This window comes from Rana temporaria, chromosome 11 (genome assembly GCF_905171775.1).
Source record: "Rana temporaria chromosome 11, aRanTem1.1, whole genome shotgun sequence".
Taxonomy (NCBI): domain Eukaryota; kingdom Metazoa; phylum Chordata; class Amphibia; order Anura; family Ranidae; genus Rana; species Rana temporaria.
In genome coordinates, this window is record NC_053499.1 from 58,382,147 (window position 1) to 58,407,273 (window position 25,127).

Consider the following 25,127-nt stretch of genomic DNA (forward strand, 5'->3'; position numbering starts at 1 on the left):
GTACTTGAAAAAAGAATTGGTACTACGTCTTAAAAAAGTGGTAGAGGTGCAGCCCTACTTTTTACCACTACTATTCCTTTATATTGACTTTTGGTATTTACAAATGCAGCCATTTAGAAATTGAATGAAAGGTTTAGCACCGGGAAACACTTTTTGAAAGATAAATAGTGCATTTTATACACAACTATATAGATCAGACCAAAATGAGGGACAAATGAGGAGGAATGAGGGACATTTTTTCATAGCAAGGACAGTTGGGAGCTATGGGCTCTAGCCCTAGATCTTTTGTAGACCTAGCAACGCCCCTGCATCCCAATACTTTTGGAAATATAGTGGGTTATTTACAAATGGCAAATCCACTTGCACTACAAGTGCAAACTACTGAAAGTACACTTGGAAGTGCAGTCGCTGTAAATCTGAGGGGTAGATCTGAAATGAAGGAAAGCTCTGCTGATTTTATTATCCAATCATGTGCAAGCTAAAATGCTGTTTTTGGCAGAATTTATTTTCCTTGCATTTCCCCCTCGGAACTACACCGACTGCTCTTTCAAGTGCAATTTCAAGTGAAATTTGCACTTGTAGTTTGCACTTGTAGTGCAAAGTGGATTTGCCTTTCATAAATAACCTCCATAGTGTAGAAACAATACTATGTATGAATGCAATGTTCTGTTTTGTCCACATGGTGGCAGAGCACACCAATTCTGCCAAATGGGATTATGATCACAGCAGCCTTTCTCATCCAGAATTCTAGATTGTGCAGCTAGGGGATGCTTATGTGTAACCAGTGACATCAATTATCTTTTTATCCATGTGTAAAAAGTTATATTTCTCACTGACCTTCCATGTAATCAGCATTCTTCCCATTAACCACCAATGTAAGGGGATGCTTCTCCCACTGACCACTAATCTAAGGGGACCCTTCACCACTGACCACCAGTATAAGGTAGCATTTTTCTGACCACGAATGTACAGTAAGGCCTTGTACACACGAGCAGACATGTCCGATGAAAACGGTCCGCGGACCGTTTTCATCGGACATGTCTGCTTGGATCTTTTGGTCTGATGTGTGTACACACCATCAGACCAAAATCCCTGCGGACAGAGAACGCGGTGACGTAGAAGACACCGACGTTCTCTGACACAGGAGTTCAATGCTTCCACGCATGCGTCGAAGCAATTCGACGCATGCGCGGGATTTCGGACCAGCGGACATGTCCGATGAGTCGTACTAACCATCGGACATGTCCGACGGACAGGCTTCCAGCGGACAAGTTTCTTAGCATGCTAAGAAACTTTTGTCCGCTGGAAACCTGTCCGCTAGGCCGGAAAACTGTCCGGTAGGCCCTACACACGGTCGGACAGTTTCAGCGGACATGTTCGGTCGTGTGTACAAGGCCTCAGAAGGACACTATACTAGTCATTAGTGTGAGGAGGAGGAGGTACTACATTGACTGCCAATATAGGTGAGCACTTTTTCACCATCAATATAAATTAATGTTTCTCCACCACTGACCACCAGTGTGAGGGAACACTACCGATTTTAATGCCTGGATTTCATTACTATTTTTTTGAATAATTTAGTAGTATAGAGCAGCCTTAGGTCTCAAATTTGCTAAGTACGCCACATTTTAGACAAGTTTCCAGTACTGACATATAGTAAATGTGTTCAAATTTTTTATCTAATTCTGTAATATGTTACTTTTAATGGTTTTGGTTTTTGGAACATTATGAATTCACAAACATTTACATAGGTGATCAATTTATTATTATTATTATTATACAGGATTTATATAGCACCAACAGTTTTCACAGTGCGTTACAATGTAGAGGGGGGGGGGGGGCAGTTCAATTACAATACAGTTCATTACAAAAGGGACAGGAGGCTCTACTTGTTCAGCTTACAATCTAAAGGGAGGGGGAGGTGGTACAATAGGTAATATATGCATGGGATGATCTGATGGAGGTAGCCCGGGTGCAGTCCTTAGATGGAGGTGGGTAGGCTTCCCTGAGCAGGTGGGATTTCAGGGATCGCCTAAAAGTGGACAGGGTAGAGGCTGACTGGACATACTGAGGGCTTTCACACTGGAGCGGTGCGCTAGCAGGACAGTAAAAAAAGCCCTGCTAGCAGCAACTTTGAAGCGGTGAAGGAGTGGTGTGTTTACCGCTTCTCCACCGCCCCTGGCCATTGAAATCAATGGGCACCGCAAGCTATACCGCTGGCAAAGCGCCACTGCAGCGGTGCTTTGCGATGGTTTTAACCCTTTCTCGGCCGCAAGCGGGGGGTAAATGTGCCCCGCTATCGGTCAAGTAGTGCAGCGAAATTGATGGTAAAGCGCCGCTAAAAATAGCGGCGCTTTACTGCCGACGCACCCACCACCCCAGTGTGAAAGGGGCCTAAGTGGTGTGACATCCATACTGATATGTCACTCAGTAAGTTTGTGATACATGAGAAGATTGAGGGGGTGAGTTGAAGAGTGGAGAGATAGATCTGGTTGTCGTCAGCATTGAGGTGGTATGGGAAGCAATGGGAGGTTATCAACTCGCCCAGGGAAGAGGTATAGAGAGAGAACAGAAGGGGTTCAAGGACAGAGCCTTGGGTACTCCAACAAAAAGAGGAAGAGGAGCAGAGAAGATGGTGTTTGTGACGGTATCGGTATGATATCCCCGTCAAAGATTCCCTTCTTCCATAAGAACATCACCCAATATTCCACTATGAGAAATATTCCTGAGATCGCCCATTAAGCCACACATTAGTCCAGGCTTACTGCTAGAACAAGACAGAGTTTAATGTTATAACACACACAGCTTATATGTCATTTCCAAAACTGTTACAATGACAAATCTCCGCCCCCCCCTTACACAGTGGGGGGTCTGCAATACAGCTCCCTTGAAATAAAGATATTTCTTTGAACTAATCAGTATCTAGCCGGTTCGGCTCCGCATATAGAGAGATAATTACCACAATGAAGCAATCAGCATAATTAACATGAGCCACTTATCTAATCACAGTAACCAGTAAACACAGGGCTAGAACAATTAACATTTGAAACAGGGCTGGCTGCAGAAGGGTAAATACAATTAACAGCCTTAAACAAGCAGGGAGGATTAACCTGAAGCATATAGGTAAAAAGTCCTTCACAATGGCCCCCCTTCTTCTCCCTGCTCCGGAAAACCCGGTTGGACCTTTCCTGGTCCAGTAGGGTTGACGGGTTCAGAGCTTTTAGTCCGAGGTTAACTCCGTTTGGCGTGACTGACCTCCCTGCTTCAGACTCAGGTATGCCACCGGGTCGTCAGATCACACGCCGGTCAGTCCCCAAGTCTTTGTGCGATCTGCAAAGTCACCAGAAGTCAGTGTGAAGACGGCGAATGGGTCTGTGCGCCGCCATCTAGGTGTCCCGCTATGGGAGGGGCAGGTTATGGCTCTGAAGTGACAGTCACAGGAGATTCATAAAAAGAAAAAGTTATATTTGTTGAAATGCTGTAGCACTGGTGCTCAGAGTCTGGGGGGGGGGAGGGGACTCAGAGCCCCATAAGGTCAGCCACCCCCTGCTCCTTCCGCAGCCCCCGGTTCTCCTCTTTGAGCTTCTCCAGCTCCATCTCCAGTTCATGGAGCCTGGGGGGGTCAGCCCGCTGTGACCTCAGGTGGTTGTTCTCCTCCTCCATGCGGCTTATGCACTCCTCCAGCTCTATGTACTCACGGATCAGATCCTGCTTGTTCATGTCCTGCAGGCTTTCCACGTGGTCCTTCATCATCAGGAACTGGGTGGTGGTGTAAGGGGCCACCGGTGGGCCCTTGGCGAACATCTCGGCCCGCATCTGGGGCGCCCGCTGCGATTCCATCTCCTCCAGTCGCTTCTTCTCCTCCCAGGTCCGCTGGTTATATGACTTCCAGGACCTCTTCTTCTTGGAGGGTAGCTGGCGGTGCCTCTTTCTGCCCAGCTCCCTCCAAGGCCCCTCCGGCTCATGGCTGACGCCCATGACCAGCTGACAATGGTGTTCCCTGTTGTCCGTAATAACAGATTGTACCATGAGGGCTTCGTAAGGGGTGCCCAATGGTTCTTCCTGACCCAGCTCCTGGGGATCCCAAGCCGAGTCTACACAATGGGCTGCTGCTGGTGGGCGGTACCCAGGTTGAGACCAATTTGACCTGGTGTTGTCATTCATGGGGCAATTCTGCTTGAAGTGACCCAACTGTTTGCACCGGAAGCAGCGTTGTTCGTTGTCCACCTGGCGTGGGTAGCGAGGGCTAGATGTCATCGGTCTGTTAGGCGGTTGGTATCTAGTGGCTGGTGGGTGTGAGGGCGCCGTTGGTTGTGGAGGTTGTACCCGTGGTGTGACCTGGTTTGTCTTGCGAGTATCCGCATATTCATCCGCCAACTTCGGGGCCTCTGGTAGAGTCATGGGCCTGCGATCTCTCACCCAATCCTTGACGTCCGTCTGGATGTGATTGTAAAATTGCTCCAGGAGCATTAGTTGCAAAATGTCCTCTGCGGTGGTGGCCTGGCTGCTGTTAACCCAGTTAGAGGCCGACAGGGACAACTGGCATGCCCATTCCGCGTAAGAGTCTTTCGTGGTTTTGCGTGAGTCCCTGAACTTCTGTCGGTGGGACTCTGGGGTTACTGCATAACGAGCCAGGAGCACTTCTTTAACCCTGGCGTAGCTATGGATATCCTGATCTGGCACGGTCCGGAAAGCATCAGAAGCTTTGCCTGACAGTTTGCCCGACAATATTGCAACCCACTCTCTTCTAGCTATTCGGTGCAGGTTACATTGTCGCTCAAAATCCGCCAGGTAGTTATCAATTTCACTGTCCTTTTCATCAAAAGCTTTAAAAGCGCTAAACGGAATCTTCCTTGTGTCTGCTGTGCTGTACTCACTGTTTGGAGGATGTGCGGCTGCTTGTTGGACTGCTGCCAGTTTTAACTGTAGCTCTGCGTCTCTTATTTATTTATCCTTCTGTAGTTCTGCGTCTCTTATTTGTTTAGCCTTCTGTAGTTCTGTGTCTCTTATTTGTTTATTTTCCTCCGCTAACAGGTCCATCACTTTCAGCACCACATCCGGCGTTGGGTTCGGGCCGAACCACGCTAGTTTCTCTCTCATTAGCTTGTTGGCTGGCGATTCCTCCTCCTGAATCACTGGTGTCTCCATCTCTTGTACTGCTGGCGTTGCTGCAATCCCGTCCTCCTGGTCTATCTCCATTGATTCTGCTATGATGACCCGCTTGGTTTTGTTGCTAGCAATCCTTCCACGAACTTCCAGTAGTTCTTCCAGTGTCTGCTTGGAATCCGGGTGTGAAGGGGAATAGAAGGGAAAATCCCACTGCTACCAACCAATTGTGACGGTATCGGTATGATATCCCCGTCAAAGATTCCCTTCTTCCATGAGAACATCACCCAATATTCCACTATGAGAAATATTCCTGAGATCGCCCATTAAGCCACACATTAGTCCAGGCTTACTGCTAGAACAAGACAGAGTTTAATGTTATAACACACACAGCTTATATGTCATTTCCAAAACTGTTACAATGACAAATCTCCGCCCCCCTTACACAGTGGGGGGTCTGCAATACAGCTCCCTTGAAATAAAGATATTTCTTTGAACTAATCAGTATCTAGCCGGTTCGGCTCAGCATATAGAGAGATAATTACCACAATGAAGCAATCAGCATAATTAACATGAGCCACTTATCTAATCACAGTAACCAGTAAACACAGGGCTAGAACAATTAACATTTGAAACAGGGCTGGCTGCAGAAGGGTAAATACAATTAACAGCCTTAAACAAGCAGGGAGGATTAACCTGAAGCATATAGGTAAAAAGTCCTTCACAGTGTTGTATCTGAGAGTGCGCTGAGATAGGTAGGAGGAGACTCAAAGAGCAGAATCACGGAGGCCAAGGGTGTCAAATTCAGTATAGTAGGACATGGTTTATTTGTGTCAACAGCAGGCAAACTAAAATGTCTACGCTGCGCCCAGTAGGTACGAGAGGATCACAGCATGGAAAAGATTGGTAGAAACCAAAGCATACACTGCTCAGTCAGGAGAAGGACCACTAAGCAGATCACTGTGATCTGGGGAGCCCAGTGCCTCATGTAGTTGCGTGACGCCGAACACCAGTGGCCAGGAGTGACGTCAGCATCTGAGGCAAAGCCTTTGTAAAAACACTACGGGAGGCACCAGGCTCCCCGGAACACAATAATCTGTCTAGCTGTCCTTCCCCTAATTTGGGCAGAGCCATAGAGAATTTGTCTAGACACAGTCACTGGATGAATGCTCAAAGCCTGCTTTGATTGATAAGAGGTAACTTTTTAATACCATTGTTCCTTTGTGTTGTGACCAGTGGCGTCCCGTCCATTAGAGGCGCAGGGGCGCTGCCCCCCCCCCCCAATCCATCCCTTCGGCCCCTAATCTCTTTTGAAGCACGTAATTAGAGCCAGAGGCTCTAATTGGCTTGAAAAGGGGTGGGCTTGAGGCGCAGAGCACTACGACCCGAGTCCACCCACTTGTAAGACATTAGTGAATTCAAATTTACTAATGTTTTCCTGCTTCTCCTCCTGGCTAATCAGACCCGATTGGCCGGGAGTCTTAGGACGTGCTTCAGGACCCGCCTCCTGTTTGGCCTGGGAGGAGAAGCATCGGCCCCAGAAGCAGCAGTCTCCTATAGGAGCCCCACCCCGGCGTCAGCAGTGCACCACCACCTCGTCCTCCTCCCCACCATTACGGCAGCATGAGGTTAGGCCATGGATCGTGCGGCGGGGTGTGTGTAGAGCAAGTACCGCTGTGATCGAATGAAAGCCGCACGGGGGGGGTGTGGTGGTGTGCTGGTGCGAGTGAGGTCTGTTTGCCACCTCACTCATGTCAGGAATATACAATAAACAATATACTGTATATCTAGTGAAGTTATTAATAATTCTGTGTTCCATTTATAGTTCTGATAACTTAGCTCAAAAATTCTGAACAACACCTTGCAGTGCAATATACATTATTATATTTATGCCCTTTTTATAATTATTATATTCATAAATGTAAAAGTCACACCTGTTTTATAGGTTTCTGTGTGCAAGTATGAATTTATTAATTAATCTATACAACCTTTTTAATAAAAATATAACAATAATAAAATGTCAGTTTCCTGAAATGTTCTTTTTATAATACCTGACCATTTGGCCGTGACAGGACAGTGATGCATTGTGGGTTGCTTCTGAAGTACACACGTCCTTTCCATAATAGATCTGTAGGTGGGTTATGAGAAACTTTTGGTGCAGATGCCCAAACCTAAAGTACATAAAAAGGTTATAAAGTGCAAAATAATAGGAAAAAAGCTAAACACTTAGTTTAAAAAAATATGTTTGAACTGTTTTGCATGCTAAGTCTTTTTAATAAGTCCAAAGATTCACTTACCTTGCTAGATAACATAGCCAGATGCTTGTGATTGAATAGTGGAAGAGCAAAAGCTCAATGATGAGCTCTTCACTGTGTGCTTTCCTTCTATCAGCATGTTCTGTACTAGATTGACAGCACTGTGCAATGCAGCAGAGCCTAGTAGGCTTAAGCCCTGTACACGCGATCGGTTTGTCCGATGAAAACAGAGCGATGGACTGCTTTCATCGGACAAACCGATCCTGTGTGGGCCCCATCGGTTTGATTTCCATCAGTGAAAAAAAATAGGACATGTTTTAAATTTTTTTTATGGATAAAAAAACGATAGAAAAATACAATCGTCTGTATGGAACTCCATCGGTCAAAAATCCATGCATGCTCAGAATCAAGTCGACGCATACTCGGAAGCATTGAACTTCATTTTTTTCAGCTCGTCGTAATGTTGTACGTCACCGCGTTTGGACACGATCGGAATTTGTGTAGGCAAGACTTGCCCATCCGCACAAGTGAGGTAGATAGAGGAATCTTCCCTGCTGCACTATTGTATTGACAGTGGGGACTCCTATGTTGTCAGAATACACTGATCAGTGCTGCATCCAATTGGCAATCAACCGAAAATTTACCTGGATGAATTTTGGTCCATCTATGGCCAGCTTCACTCTTTCAGTCCTTCTGTGTAAAGGTTTACCAGAGGCTGACATATCAAGCCAGACTGAAGTACCACAAAAAATACATTTATTATTTTGAAAAATTCAAAATTTAGATGAGTGATGGCTCATGGCCATGGAGAGCCAGCTCCTGCTTCCAGAAGATAATGAAAGAGTAGTAGAACCTGTAGCAGAGAACATTTCGTTTATATCATATTTATTTTGTATTAGATATGGATATTAGATATGGAGATTTGTGGATTAGCACCCAGGAGCTCAGTGCAGTGAAAAATTAAAACATGCTACAGTTATAATATTCATTAGAAGCCACATGCATCAAATACCTCGATATAAGATATCATACTTAAACCTGAAAAATTGCTGCGCTATACCTTTACAACCACCTGTGCAAATACTACTACACAGCTCAAACATGTGCATACATATCATACAGAATTCATAAACTTATACAGATTCACAAAATCATCATACAGTGATGTATTGCAATGACTCTATACAAAATGTCACAAAAACCTTGGATTGCGAGCATAATTCGTTCCAGAAACATGCTTGTAATCCAAAGCACTTGTATATCAAAGCATTTTTTTTACAGGGTATAAAAGAGAAAAGAGGCACCTCTAAGTGTAGCAATAAGTTGCTAAATGTTGTACCGTCATTAAATGTAATAACCATATTGCTACACTGATGCCGCGTACACACGATTTGTTCGTCTGATGAACCGATCGTGTGGGGGCCCCATAGTTTTTTTCCCATCGGTGAAAAAACTTAGAACCTGTTTTAAAATCATCTGATGGTTGAAAAACCGATAGAAAAAAAATGATCATCTGTGGGGAAATCCATCGGTTAAAAATCCACGCATGCTCAGAATCAAGTCGACGCATGCTCGGAAGCATTTAACTTCATTTTTCTCAGTACGTCGTTGTGTTTTACGTCACCGCGTTCTGAAACAAACGTTATTTTAACTGATGGTGTGTAGGCAAGACTGATGAAAATCAGCTTCATCAGATATCTGATGAAAAAATCCATCGGTCCGTTTTCATCGGATGAACCGATCGTGTGTACAGGGCTTTAGAGGCTCCTCTCTTCTTTTTTATACTCGGTTGTGACATGACGCTACTCTTAAATCAAGACATCGCTTGAATATCAAGGCAAAATTTATTAAAACATTTTGCTTGTCTTGCAAAACACTCTCAAACCAAGGTACTCTCAAACCAATGTTTTACTGTATAAGGCAGGCGTCTCAAACTGGTGGCCCTCCAGCTGTTGCAAAACTACAAGTCCAATGAGGCATTGCAAGAATGACAGTTACCAGCATGACTCCCACAGGCAGAGGCATGATGGGACTTGTAGTTTTACAACAGCTGGAGGGCCACCAGTTTGAGACCCTTGGTATAAGGGAACAACTTATTTCATAATAAAAATCTCATCCAGTGACCTTTTCCATTAAACCACCAGGAAACAAACACTCTTACCAGAAAGAGTAGACCCCAAAGATTTTTTTTTTAATCGGATAAGTCATCACAAGGATAGTAGAGGGCATCAGCCTACTACACAAAGCATGTATTGCCATCATAGGTGTGCGCAGCCTATTGCATTAGGGTGTGCACCCCAAAGGAATAGGGCAATGAACAGTGTTGGTAGAGCAGTGGACGGTGTCAAAAGGGCAGAGACTGGTGTCAGTTTTTTTTTATTATGACCTTTTTACAATTTTATTATTTTTTACAATATATTCAATTTTTTTACAATATTATTTTATTTAAAAAAAAAAAAAAAATTCGGGACCCCCATGGGGGCCTAGGTGAAATGTAAGGGGTCTAAACCGACCCCTGATGTATCACTTTTGAGACAGAGAAAGGGACTGAGGACAGAGATTCCATAGTTACTTTCTCTGCAGCCAAGTAGCAGAGGGAATTTTCCCAGCACAGGGTCATTAGGGTGTGCCCAGGCACACCTGGCACACCCTGTGCGCACACCTATGATTGCCATATAACATGTAAAGAGAAAACCGATCCACATAGTACAGGTAAATCAAGCAAATATTTCTTAAAAACCGAGTACCAAACCCACCAGAGTAATGGATAACAATGAAAAGACTAGCAATTACCTTGTAGAAAACCATAATATAATAAATGACAGTGTAGCTTGTTTTACTGCTCCCCCCCCCCCCCCACACAATAGTGTGATCCACTGACTAGCTATCAGACAAGTGTGTTGGACGATCAATCTGTGTAGAATGCTGAGGGCGGCATTGTAACCTAATAAACATTGTGCAATAGTGCCAAATGAGAAGTACTGTAGACCTGTAGACATGCAACGTGTAGACCACAGAAACGTGGCTCATTAAAAGGTTCTGTACTGCTTTTGTTTTATTATGGCCAACCTCAAAGTTCTCATGCTACGTCTTTCAAAAGATATGGATTAGGATCCTTCATTAGATTGAAGCGTGAGCGTAACTTGCGTCCATCGGTTTTGTGAATCGACGTACGCAAACGACGTAAAAAAAAAAAATTGACGCGGGAACGACGCCCATACTTAACATTGGCTTCGCCTCATAGAAGCAGGGGTAACTATGCGCCGGGAAAACCCTTAGGTAAACATCATAAAAACACTGCGTCGGGCCTGCGTATGTTCGTGAATTGGCGTATCTCGCTGATTTACATATTCTCACCGTAAATCAGCGAGAACGCCCCCAGCGGCCATTTTTAAATTGCAGTTAAGATCCGACGGTGTAACACAGTTACACCTGTCGGATCTTAGGCATATCTATGCGTAACTGATTCTATGAATCAGTCGCATAGATACGACCGGCCTAACTCAGAGATATGACGGAGTATCAGGAGATACACCGTCGTATCTCTATGTGAATCTGGCCCCAAGTACCTTTATTCAACATTTAAATCAAATTTATCAGGAATTCTCCGATAAAATTCATTCAAATAAACCAAATTTTAGATTTCACTGATAACTCTATGGGACTGAATTGGGGTCTTCTCCTTACCGTAACATGCTGGTGAGCCGGAAGGATCAAGTTCTGTGGAAAGCGATACATAGACACAGCATGTCCTCCTTCCAACTGCCACAGGATGTAGCCACTTATATCAACAGCTTGGTGTGGAGAAGAGTTCACTATCCGTACAAAGTGGCCCAAGGAATTGACTTCAGAAATCTTCAAAGGACAAGGAAAGCTAAAAGTGAAGACATTTATGTAATTAATGTAAAGGCAAATTTGGCCTTAGACACACAGGGGGAGATTTACTAAAACTGGAGCCCTCATAATCTGGCACAGCTGTGCATGGTACCCAATCAGCTTCTAACTTCAGCTTGTCCATTTAAACTTTGGCAATACAATCTGGAAGCTGATTGGTTTCTGTGTAGAGCTGTACCAAACTTCCCATGCTCCAGTTTTAGTAAATCCCCCCTCAAAAAAGAAAATCTCTGAATAAGGCTTATTTTAAAATAGGAAAAATCTCTCCAAGGGTGGCACAGACAATGATAAACTATTTATTTAAAGTGAAGTGGTCAAGGACAGGGCTGGTACAAGGCAGGGGCGGAAGGGACGGATGCCCCGGGTGATACAATTTGCGGGTGGGAGGGGGCACAGGTGAAGTGCCGGGCTGGCAGTGTGCTTCACAGTACATACTAGCCGGCTCCGCGCTCCTCCTCCTGCGGCTGCATCGCTCCCCTCTCCCCCTCTCTCTCTCCCCGCTCGGCGCTGGCTGTGTTTGTTTTTGGCGAGCGCCCTCCTAGACCGGCTCACGTAATAGCAGTGTTCCACCTATCACACGAGCCAGTCTACAGGAGCGGTACGTTGTTACAGCGCGCCTGCCGAAGTCTGAACACAGACCCAGCCAACTCCGTGATACACAGCGGGAGATGGCCGCTGTGTATGCATTACTAACCAGACGACAGTGACAGTGAGTGTGAATTCGTCGGTACAGTGAGACTAATGGGCAAGTCGAGGCTGCATTTGATGGGCACTTGATGGGCACAGTGTGAGACTGTAATGGGCACAGTGTGAGACTGTAATGGTGGGCACAGTGATGTTGCATTCATGGGCACAGTGATACTGCATTTAAGGGCACAGTAAGGCTGTAATGGCGGGCACAGTGAGACTAATGATTGGGAAAGTTGAGGCCGCATTTGATGGGCACAGTGAGACTGTAATGGTGGGCACAGTGTCAGACTGTAATGGTGGGCACAGTGATGTTGCATTCATGGGCACAATGAGGCTGTAATGGTGGGCACAGTACGGCTGAAATGACGAGCACAGTGAGGCTGTAATGGCGGGCACAGTGAGGCTGTAATGGTGGGCACAGTGAGGCTGCATTCACGGGCACAGTGAGGCTGTAATGGCGGACACGGTGAGGCTGCATTCATGGGCACAGTGAGGATGTAATGGCGGCCACAGTGAGACTATAATGGCGGGCACAGTGAGGCTGCTTTCACGGGCACAGTGAGGCTGTAATGATGGGCACAGTGAGGCTGTAATGGCGGGCACACTGAGACTATAATGGTGGGCACACTGAGGCTGTAGTGGCGGGCACACTGAGGCTGCATTCAAGGGCAAGAATACCTGTGGAAATCCCCAGACAGGCACAAATAGTCACAACGGTGACAATGAACAGTGACAATAATTGGGGGGGGGGGCGCAGTTTGCCATCTTCGCCCTGGGCACCAAATGACCTTATCCCAGCACTGGTCAAGGATGAGGACTTCTATAAGGGTTTTAATGCTGCCTGTGGCCCCATTGGGAATATGTCTTCCTTTGTTTGATCTCCTCTATGGAGAACATTAAGATTATATCCCTGCCCCATGGTAACTAAAAGCAAAACATATGCACTGGCTAAAGTTTAAGGATTGTCATTTGCTGTACTGTTCTTTGTTTTCAGAACTGAATGTTGAAAATGCGAACAGTCACGAAAAATAACACATGGCTTGTAATAACGAATTGCGCCCAATGTCTATTTTGTGGTCGGTGCATGGCTATTGGCTAGTACGTAATTACAGAGGATGGTGAAGGAGCAGTTACTCCTGGCTCTAAAATCTTTGGGGTCCAAGCTTTGACTGGTGCTTCTCTATTTACAAGCAATATGTTTCCTTTAGGCTATACAAAAAAAATGGAATTTAATGTCTTTTGCCTTTATATGTTGAGCTGTCCACTGCGTAAACCTTCAGTAGACTTTTAGAAAAAGTTAAATAGCCTGAAAAAGGTAAAATACTATATTTTAACAAAGAGCAGCACACTTATTGGAAACCAGGCTGTCACAGGGCAGTGCATTTCAAACTGAACACATTATTAAATATGCAATATTAGGGGTTACTTCATATTTAAATGATGTGTTAAAATGATGGAGCCCCATAAAGTAAAAGCAACATCTGAAACTCTCTAGGCTTTTCCTGTCATAGTTCAATCTCATACTGATCAGTAAAGTTGGCCATCACAATAAATAATCAATAGAAACAATCTAGGGACAAGCTTTACTTTTGTAGAAAACTTATGAGCTCTGGTGTGTTTGCACACTCCACGTGCAGGCAGAGTCCGCCCGGAAGTCGGCACGGCGCTAATCACAGGCAGTGAGACATTTCCCGATCTCAGCAGCTGCGTATTGGGACAATGTCTCCCTGCCTGTAATTAGCGCCGTGCCGACTTCCTGGCGGGCTCTGCACGTGGAGTGTGCGAACACGCCGGAGCTCATCCCTACCCATGAGATTTGATTATATCTTTGGATCTTCTGATGCTTTTGACATTTGGTTTTCACTGAAGATAATTCTCACCACTTCCACTCTCCAAGTTTGTCACCGATTTACATATTCCTGATTGGTAACGTTTTGCGATCCTTTTCAAAATGTTTAGAAACAAGAAGACTTTTCTGTCTGTCTGGAATAATTCTGCCCCTTAAATTCTATCTCGGGTAGCCTTCTAAAAAAGAACATGCACACTGTTTAAATATATAACTAAACTATTCTTGTTTTTCTTTTAAAAATTCAATAAAAATCTTAAAAAAAAAGAAAATCCTAAACTTCCCCTACTAAACACATTTGCGTTTAGACTGTTTGCTTGGCAAGTGAGGTTGTACTTTCCCCCAGAGCTTACTGAATGATGTAAAGCTGACTTCCATCTTGCATGTCATTGGGTATTCTTTGCAAGATGAAACTTCATCACATTCACTAAGCTCTGCCACAAATTTCCCATGCAAAGTACAACTTCCCTTGAAAAGTGAACAGCCCATTTGCCTTTAGTAAATCAACCCCATTGAGTCTGTACTTTTATTTTCATGCCAATACTGTTTTCCAGGAATTGCCTAATCAGAACTAACCATTAAAGAATTAGATACAAAGAAAAAAAATTCTTTTAAAAATAGAAGCCATTAGATTACATATAACAAACAGTCCACTCTGTTCCACATGCAGGTGCTGGAAATGTAATCATTGGTGAATTGGTGTCAGTAGTGGCCCAGATTCAAGAAGCACTTGCGCCCGCGCAACCATAGGTTGCGCGGCGCAAGTGCTTACTTGCTCCGGTGTAACGAGTGCTCCTGATTCAGGAACCTCGTTACACCGAATGCAGCCTAGGATCTGACAGACATAAGCCTCCTTATGCCTTCACATCCCAGGCTGCATTCTTGCGTTGGCCGCTAGGGGGCGCGGCCATTGTGATCGGCGTATAGTATGCAAATTGCATACTACCACCGATTCACAAAAGTTGCGCGGGCCCTGCGCACGCAAGGTACGGAGTTTCCGTACAGCGACTTTAGCGCAAGGTTACTCCTGCTATAGCAGGGGCAACCTATGCTAAAGTATAGCTGCTTCCCCGCCCGTGAAATTTAAATTTCACGTCGTTTACGTAAGTGATTCGTGAATGGCGCTGGACGCCATTCACGTTCACTTAGAAGCAAATGACGTCCTTGCGACGTCATTTGCCGCAATGCACGTCGGGAAAGTTTCCCGACGGAGCATGCGCTGTTCGCTCGGCGCGGGAGCACGCCTAATTTAAATGATTCCCGCCCCCGGCGGGATCATTTACATTAGGCAGCCTTACGCCCGGCTGTTTAGCATATCGCCCGCGCAATTTACGGAGCTTCTGCTCCGTGAATCGCTGGGCAAATCGAAATATTTGCGTGGGCGCAGAGAAAAATCTTTGCTCTTTGCCCACGCAAATATTGCTCCATTCTACCTGAATCTGGGTCAGTGTGTTTTCAGTTGGTTTGAATTGGCCTGCATTATGGTCTTTTTGGAATCTTGAGACCTCCATTTCTTTCATAATGAATTAAACTTTATTTCTATAATCAAGAATTTATGTTCTGCTAGCTTCGATGGATAATTTTTATGAGAGATGAAAATTAAAGTGGTTGTAAACCCTAACATATACACAGTGAAGTGAATAGCCTGATGTCGCGTACACACAGTCGTTTTTTGTGATGAAATAAAATGACGTTTTTCATCATGAAAAAAAACTAAGTTTTTCTAACTTCATCATAAAAAACAACATTGCCCACACACCATTGTTTTCTGAAAATGCTCTAGCAAAGCGCAGTTACGTACAACACGTACGATGGCACTCTGTTCCATTCAAGCCCCCGTCTCATAACATTTTTTATGACACAAAAAAACGACATTTTGAAAAACGACATAAAAAATTGAAGCATGTTCGAATATATTAAAAAACGATGTGAAGCACACACACAATCATTTTAAATTACGTTTTTAAAAACGTCCTTTTATTTCATCACAAAAAACGACCGTGCGTTAGATGATACACAGAGATGAAACAAATCCTCCTACATAAGTTTTATTTGTATATCTGCAGTCTTCCATTTTCTACACTTTGAAAAATGTTTTCTTCCCCATACAGCAGGATGGGGAGTCTGGGCTTACATTGTGTGGGAGCTGATTCAAGGAAAGGCACCCCCCCCCCTCCACATAGGCAGAGGAAATAAGGAACATACAGAGCTGTAGTCTGAATAGACCAGCTCCCTGCTAATCTCCCTCTAGGCTCCCTCACGACACAAAATTTCAGCTGCTGTTCTCATGTGTCTGAAAACTTGTCAGGAGTTATTCATGCTGATAACAGAAGAACAGAGCACCAGAGACAAACATCACACAGAGCTTTGGAGAGAGATAAGTAAACACTACAGATTCACTGCAGTTCCTCTTTATCTACTTTGATTTATGCTGACAGTTTTTCACTCCACCCAAGGGGTACAAGAATAAAATCATTGAGATTAAAGCAGTTCATGTCTCTGCCCTCCTAGGCTAGTACTGGGAAGCCTACAATAGTAACACACTGGGGTTGTAGGAGTTTATAAAACCTGTCTCTTTGTGTCTCTGAGCAGTGGGAAGTGGGAAGCATACAGTAGTAACTCTACTAGGTCTGCAGTGGTTCATTTGGGTGTTGTCTTTGAAATCCCATATACCCAATCGTATACCCACAGTTGATCCAGCAGAAGGCGAAAAACCCCAGCAAAGCATGATCCAATTATCTACAGCCCCAAGAGGCATAGGATATTGCCTGGATCAACTTTACCTATAAATGTTAGTACCCAGCTATATTATCTACACCTAGGAAAGAATTCAGGCCTTTTTTAAAGCAATCTACTGAGCTGGACAGAGCCAGCTCTTGAGGGAGTCTATCGCAAATTTTCACAGCTCTTACTGTGGAGAAGCCTTTCTGTATTTGGAGATTAAATCTATTTTCCTATAGACGTAAAGGGTGACCCCTTGTTCTCCGTGTTGACCTCACACTGGGGCATTTTTTGAGCGTTTTTCGAGCGTTATTCAACCAATTTTCGAGCGTTATTCGAGCGAAGCCTTATATGCAATCCCAATGTGCTGGTAAAGCACCGCTAAGACCCTAAAGTTTTAGGGCATTTTTGCAGTGCCTCAGTGTGAAAGGGTAAGGCGTTTTTACAGCACTTTCAATTCATTTTAACCCCTTCCCGACCGCCGCATGTACATATACGTCGGCAGAATGGCACGTACAGGCACATTGGCGTACCTGTACGTCCCTGCCTAGACGTGGGTCGGGGGTCCGATCGGGACCCCCCCCCGCGACTTGCGGCGGTCGGGTCCCCTCGGGGAGCTATCCGGGACGACGGCGCGGCTATTTGTTTCTAGCCGCTCCGTCGCGATCGCTCCCCGGAGCTGAAGAACGGGGAGAGCCGTGTGTAAACACGGCTTCCCCGTGCTTCACTATGGCGCTGCATCGATCGAGTGCTCCCTTATATAGGGAGACTCGATCGATGACGTCATTCCTACAGCCACACCCCCCTACAGTTGTAAACACACACACAGTGTACACCAAATCCTACAGCGCCCCCTGTGGTTAACTCCCAAACTGCAACTGTCATTTTCACAATAAAGAATGCAATTTAAATGCATTTTTTGCTGTGAAAATGACCAAAATCCCAAAAATGTGTCAAAATTGTCCGAAGTGTCCGCCATAATGTCGCAGTCACAAAAAAAAATCGCTGATCGCCGCCATTAGTAGTAAAAAAAAAAATAATATATATAAAAATGCAATAAAACTATCCCCTATTTTGTAAAAGCTATAAATTTTGCGCAAACCAATCGATAAACGCTTATTGCGATTTTTTTTACCAAAAATAGGTACAAGAATACGTATCGGCCTAAACTGAGGGGAAAAAAAATTTATATATGTTTTTGGGGGAAATTTATTATAGCAAAAAGTAAAAAATATTGCATTTTTTTCAAAATTGTCGCTCTATTTTTGTTTATAGCGCAAAAAATTAAAACCGCCGAGGTGATCAAATACCACCAAAATAAAACTCTATTTGTGGGGAAAAAAGGACGCCAATTTTGTTTGGGAGCCACGTCGCACGACCGCGCAATTGTCTGTTAAAGCGACGCAGTCCCAAACTGTAAAAACACCTTGGGTCTTTAGGCAGCAATATGGTCCGGGGCTTAAGTGGTTAATGGAGAGGGGCATTTTTTGGAGCGTTTTTTTCATCGCCCAAAAGCTGCTCCAAAGATGCTGCTTGCAGGACTTTTCTCAACGCCCTGCCAGTGCAACGCCTCAGTGTAAAAGGGTAAGGCATTTTTACAGTGCTTTCAATTAATTTCAATGGAGAGGGGCGTTTTTGGAGCGTTTTTTTCAGCGCCCTAAAGCTGCTCCAAAGATGCTGCTTGCAGGACTCAGTGTGAAAGGGTCCATTGAGATGCATGGAGAGCGTTTTATAAGTGGTTTAATAGCGCTATTTTAATGCTAAAACGCTGTAAAAACGCTTCAGTATGAAAGGGGTCTAAAGTGAATAACTCAAGTAGTAAAGGCGGTCAGCAGAGCTTCACCACATTCTCTTTCTTGCAATGTTAATAGTCTATTTGCCTTTAGTAAATCAACCACAATGGAAGCAAGATCCCTAGCTCACTGTACCACTTATTCACCCAGATACATCAGATCATCCCCTCCCCTGAGGAGTTTACAAGCAATTATGCCTAACACAGCCACTTAATGAGCTCAGTTTAGTTTGATACGCAAACACCTGTGCACAATGACTCAGAAAATACAACTATGCATTACAGTTTGCTGATATTGTCTTTAAAAAGCAATTCAATCCAGAGAGAAAAAAGATACTTGTGCATTGGCATCTGATTTTTAACTGCTACTTCCAAAGTGTTAAAAGGTAAAAAAATAGGATCATGCTGAAGATACAATGGAGGACACATTACAATTTCAAAGGTCAGGTTTTATTTTAATGTTGAAACCAGTTGTGGCATTCCAGCAATGCTGCCAACAGAAACCAAGATAAGCGACAGTGTTAGCTAATATTTCATTATTGTTTATGCCACATGAGTTTTCCCACATGTAGCAGGATGTGTGACTATGCTGCTGTTTGTAATCCCACCAGGTTTTGTTAATTTGTTTTTGATGAGGTTTGCAATTTTTGATTCCCAGTTTGAAGACTCTTTCGACCAATTCAGCTGAAATTAATAATCAAAAACTAAAATAAAATAATCAAAAAATCTATTGTCCATCCAGACCAGGCAGGCTTTATGCCTTGTAAATCCACTGCTACTAACCTTTCGAAGGCTCTTTCTAAATATGCAGACACCAGCCGATAACATTGGACATAGAGCCCTGCTATCCCTTGACCCCAATAGGGCATTATCTAAATTTGGATTTGGCACCAGCTTTATCGCTTGGACACACTTATTATACAGCTCCCTGCAAGCGGCCATATGAGTGTCTGATAGGATGTCTTCTGTCTTTGCACTGGGCAGCAGGGCTAGACAGGGATGCCCCCTCCCCCCCTGCTCTTTACTCTTGCCATTGATCCCCTTACTGCCCCGGTGCGTAGTTGCCTGCATGTAACCAGATTTAGATATGGCAAATTGCATAAGAAGATCATGCTTTATGCTGATGATGTGCTACTTTTCCTGGGTTAAATAACTATTTCTCTAACTCTAACTAAGGTTATGTCCATTATCTCAGATTTTGGCCACTACTCAGGCCTTACTTTTATTGGACCATCTGCTTTGATGCTCCTGGACGATACACCTGGGTGATCGGCCATGCTCCCTTGCCCTATTCCAATAGCCTCCTCCTTGAGATACTTGGGCATCCAAAACCTCCCTCGCTTACTGATTACTATAGCTTAAATGTCTACCCATTACTGACCCGATTCGGAGATAAGTTACATATATGGAAATAAATTAAAAAGTCCATGACAGGAAAAACTAACCTCATCAAGTTGATTCTCATTCCTATATGTGCTTCATAACACACCAGTAGTGAACACTCTTTTCAGATTGCTACTATATAATAAACTGGTGCAGCTGCAGTATCCTAAAGATGGGGGTGGCCTGGCGCTCCCCAACCCCTGGCTTATATTACCTGGCTGCACAATTGCAACAATTGATTGGAGCCATGTCCTTCAATCCTTATGGTCCCCTGGCCCGGCTCACAGGTAAAAAGCAGAATCTATTCCAGAGCGCTTGGAGGCTCAGCTGTTCCAGAAACCTAATAAACAAATGCCCACTTATGCGCTCCTTCAGAAGTTGTGGAATAAGTCTAAACAATTGCAGAATGTAAAGGAGTTCAGCCCTATCTGGGAAAATAAAACGTATGATGAACTGGCTAAACTCCAACAGGGGCCTAGATGGCACTCTTAAGGGGTAACTCACCTGTCACATATATTTCACAATGGGAAATTACTTTCCTTCGCAGACTTACAAAGTAAATTTGCAGTGCCCTCCAATATGTTATTCTATTACCTGCAATTACAGCATGCTGTTAGGGCACAGGGTGAGGCAGTAGAGTGGGTACAATCCCCTTCCCCTATTTTCCATCTGCTTCAAACCGCTACAGAGACCAAAGGCTTTATCTCACAATGCTATCTTATGCTCTTAATGGACTTTCTAGGTGACCACCCGATAAAAGCATTGTCTCAGTGGGAGGGTAACTTGGGCCCCATATCAGGCGATCAATGGGAGGAAGCCCTTCAGTCTGTCACTACCTGCTCCCTAACTTTCACAAAAAGTATCCCAATTATATATACTGCTCAGAGCGCATTATACTCCTGTAAAACTTCAGCCCTCAAATTTTCCACCCGCCTACTAGCATTTTGCGAGTAAAAAATGAGGGCTTGCGAGCTTGGGCTGCCTGGGAGAGGGTGCCAGCACCGCTGGCAGGGAGCCGTTCTCCCAGCGATCACCCCGGGCAAAGCTGTTACAGCGGGCTATATCCTACAGCGGGCTATATCCGCGCTCTGTTATTTGCCAGCTCTTCTCTTCCTCCACGCTCTCTTCCTCTGTGATGATCCAGCCGCCCTCCAGCTTCCTCTGCACAGGTCACATTGCAATGTTGGGCACAAGTGAGGCTGCAATGATGGGCAAAGGTCACGCTGCAATGATGGGCACTGGTCACATTGCAATGGATGTCAAAGGTCACGCTGCAATGATGGGCCCAGGTGAGGCTGCAATGGTGGGCACAGGTGAGGCTGCAATGGTGGGCACGGGTCACACTGTAATGATGGGCACAGGTCATGCTGCAATGGTTGTCACAGGTCACACTGCAATGATGGGCATAGGTCACGCTGCAATGGTTCTTCAAACTATGGCCCTTTAGTTGTTTAGAAACTACAATTCCCATCATGCCTAGTCAGGTATGTGAATGTCAGCGTTTTACAATGCCTCGTGGGATATTTAGTTCCACAACAGCTATAGGGCTGTAGTTTGAAGATCCCTGAAATACACATTCTGGGTTAGACACCATTTATCTACTAAAGCCCATCAGTGGTTCCTATTTAAAAATACCAGGTGTAATAAAAATACAGTCATAAAAAGTGGTTATAACAATCACTTAGACATTAATCTCAGCCATGTTACAAGGTGCAGAAGGCAACACATTACATCTTTTTAGGAAAATATGCATAAGATCCATATCATATTTGGGGTCTATGAAATTGTAATTTCATTCTGTCTAATAATATGTCGGTTGTCAGACTGTAAAACATGGTCAGATGGAAACAAAGATATAGTTAGCATAACTGACATTAGGAAAGTATCTGCAGGAGCATCATAAACACTTCAACACCCCTTGGACACTTTGGTTATGTTAATTCTGTAAATACCCCCTTCAGGGACCTGAAAATATCTCTGAAATTTGAAGCTCGGAGTTCTTGACAACAAAAGGAACTATGAAGGAATGTTAAGAGTCATTTATGAGAGCTGAAGACTTTATAATTCTCAACAAGGGTAAAGGTAAGAGTGTTAAATATGCAAAAAAAATCAGTAATAAATTGCACATATCACAAGCAGGACTGTAGGCTTGTTGCTGTTCGAGGTACACCGCTGCAGATTTAAGTGGAGCAGCACTGAGACTGGTATGTAGCAGGAGCAGGTCAGAGCAGGCCAAGTGAGTCTGCACAGAAGGGTCAAGCAGAAGTGTAGTCTAGACAAACCAGGTCACACATGAGTAGATCAGAGTCCAAATGGTACAGAATCACAGCAAGAAAAGAGCAGAGTCAGAGCAAGCTGGAGTAATACACAGAGCAGATACAACCTGGGTCAATCAAGAACACACAAAGTAGCATCTACTTGCATGAGCAGTGGAGAAGTATGAAACAGATGTTTTAAACATAAAAAGCTGGCCAATCACCGTCATTTCTAGGTAAAAGCTGTCTCAAGTGAGTTTTACTATTTTTACTCTTATAACAGAGATGATGGTATTACTAGGAGTGGACAGAGCTGACAGGCAGAGAGGGGAGGGGGAAGGAGGACACAGGAGAGGACAGAGCATGGCTGCGAATGACAGGCACGTAAACTGACCACAGTGTCAGGGCTCAGCAACCTTGATAAACCCTGGTCAGTTTACAGGGGGGAGGGTATAGCCAGGCAGGATAATCCAGGTATTTTAGGTGTTACAGGAGGCCAAATTACACAGCACAAGTACTGTGCTGTATAACATGCTTTAAGAGAAAAGGATTCTTTATTTTTGATTTTTAGGTTAACAAACACTTTAAGTGTTTTACCACTTTAAGGGCTTGTTCACACCATATGTGCATGAAATCTGATGGGAACTGATCGGAAAACTGCACAGAATTCACTTACAGAGACATCAGTTTCACATCATTTTTCATGCACGCTGACATCAGATTTTATGCACGTCAGTTATGTGTCCTATTCACACCAAGATTGATGTCAGATCTGTTTTATTCTGTGCAGAAAACTGCATACATGTTGCAGATTCCTGTGCAGAAAAAATCTACACATGATACCAGTGTTGTGGAGTAACCAGGGCACATAGAGAACAATTGTTTTGCGTTCCGAAAAACTGACATCACTGCACCATGGTGCGAATGAGGTCTTAATCCCATTTAGCTTTGTTGTTATTATGGGTTTCGTAAAAACTAATAAGACTAGGTTGGATTTATATAGATAATTTGCTTTTCCTTTGTAAAATTCCTCTTGTGGATAAAGCATTTACTATCCTTTAAGCAGACCCCCATAAGGATTCCTAGTGCCCTTTGTACACCCCAAGCTATGGGGGCTACCGGTGATGTATGGACACATTTTATTGGTTGGCTTATTAGTGTTGATGTTATATCAGCTTTTATGTGCCTGTGCTATAGACGTTACATACTATATGTACTGTATATGTTATGATTTTACTATGTTTTTTGATGTGTACATTCATATTTCAGATTAAACCCTGATGACGATTTCCCCTGATGAAGATTTGCTGAAATTGAAACATGTTGGGGTCTATATTATTATTATATTTTTTAATCTGATGCTTAAGAAAAATGCTTTTGTCATTTTATTAAAAAATTGTTTGTTTTTAATTGGTGACTTAAAACGTTTCATTCTCTTTAAACGTTGTTAGGGATGTGTCACCCTGGCAATGATCAGACCATCTTTTGGAATTAAAAAAAATATGTTAAACAATTTTCTAGAAAAATATGCAGATTTTTATCATGTGTGCCAAAAATAAAAAAATTGCCCTGGTAAAAAAGCAAACTCTCTAGCATTGTGCTAAGGTAAGGTGGTAAGATCTCTGCTCTTCAATTTTTGACTTTGTAAACCTGTTGTGTTCATTTTAAGATTCCCACTCCCTGTTGAATTTCCTATTAGAGGAGAATGTAACAAAGGGAGCTGGGAACAACAAGTCAAAAGAAAGAGTCAGGCATAATGGCAGGGAGCTCTTGCTGTTTGAGTATTCAGGTATGTAGAAGAAGCCAGGGGTAGAGACATGGGTCCATTTATAGCTGTGGTCTCTGATACACTGGATGCTATTAGATTGATACTAAAGAAAACTTTCCTATCAAAAATATATATATATATCTTACTTGCAATGTTCTGGTATTGTTGCTCTCGCCATGGATCCTCTGTCTACCCAATCATCTTTGGTTACCTATAGCAATATATAAATGTCAAACATAACTATACATTTGTGAGCATCTTCCACATATACAGAAAGTGTATACAGATGGTCCCCGGGTTACAAACAAGATGGGCTCTGTAGGTTTGTTCTTAAGTTGAATTTGTATGTATGTAGGAACAGGTACATTTTTAGTTCCAATAATTGTTATTGAAAAAGTTTTTCGAAACATACATGCATCCAAAAAATAAGCAATAAGCAAGGCAATTTTTATCTGAAGAATATCTCCAGTTGATTCATATACTAACAATAGTACAAGGTGCCGTTGTGAGGCCTGGGACATGAACAGTGCAACCTGTCCCCCCCTCGCGATCCCACTCATTGGTCACTTCAGGGAGCACAGGCAGTAGACGTATTGCCTCTTGTTTGGAGATAAGCTCCTGTTTGTGGTGAAAATACTTATAACATTGATACCCCAATCCGTAAAAAGTATATTCAGTAAACAGATGCTAGTTGAACAAAGAAAACTAAAATAAATGAATACCTATGTAAGGAATAAAACCAACAAAACAAAACAAAATTCTCCTGCAATCAGATCTATGGGTAGTGAGTGCTGAGTGTTAATAGCAGTATTTAATTTAACATCAATATTCTCACCCGTCCTATATATATATATATTCTCACCCGAAGGAGAATCTTGTCTCCTGGTTCTGCTGGACCTAAGCGCAGCCTTTGACACGGTAGACCACAAACTGTTACTGATGCGACTAGCCAAGGTAGCAGAAGTCGCAGAAGGTGATTTACCATGGTTTTCTTCCTTTCTTGAAAACCGATCACAAACAGTTAAATTGGGTTCTTTCACGTCGGAAAAGCGCACGGTGTCATGTGGAGTCCCCCAAGGATCCCCCCTGTCACCGGTGCTTTTCAACATCTATCTTCGCCCTCTCTTTGATATTATCAGTAGCCAAGAACTACTCTATCACTCTTATGCAGACGATACGCAACTGTATTTTCGCATCTGCAACAAAAAGGATCATCATCCCAGTTTAGAGAAATGTCTCTCTTTGATAGAAAACTGGATGACTAAGGCCGGGTACTCACGACCAAACATGTATGGTGAAAGCGGTCCGTCGGACCGTTTTCACCATACATGTCTGCCAGAGGGCTTCTGTACGATGGTTGTACACACCATCGTACAGAAGTCCGCGCGTAAACAATACGCGGGGCGTGTCCGCGGTG

The 25,127-nt window shown here is 43.7% G+C and overlaps 1 protein-coding gene across 1 annotated transcript in view; it reads right to left on the bottom strand.

Moving 5' to 3' along the window:
* The window catches only part of LMNTD2 (lamin tail domain containing 2), a 36,607-nt gene extending 24,882 nt beyond the window's left edge, over positions 1-11,725 (bottom strand). The window contains exons 1-3 of the mRNA XM_040327738.1: positions 11,691-11,725; positions 11,049-11,235; positions 7,158-7,277 (exon numbers count right to left, since the gene is read on the bottom strand). Coding sequence (XP_040183672.1) covers positions 7,158-7,277; positions 11,049-11,235; positions 11,691-11,725 — 342 coding nt within the window. The remainder of the gene's footprint in view (positions 1-7,157; positions 7,278-11,048; positions 11,236-11,690) is intronic.
* Positions 11,726-25,127: the final 13,402 nt, after the last annotated feature.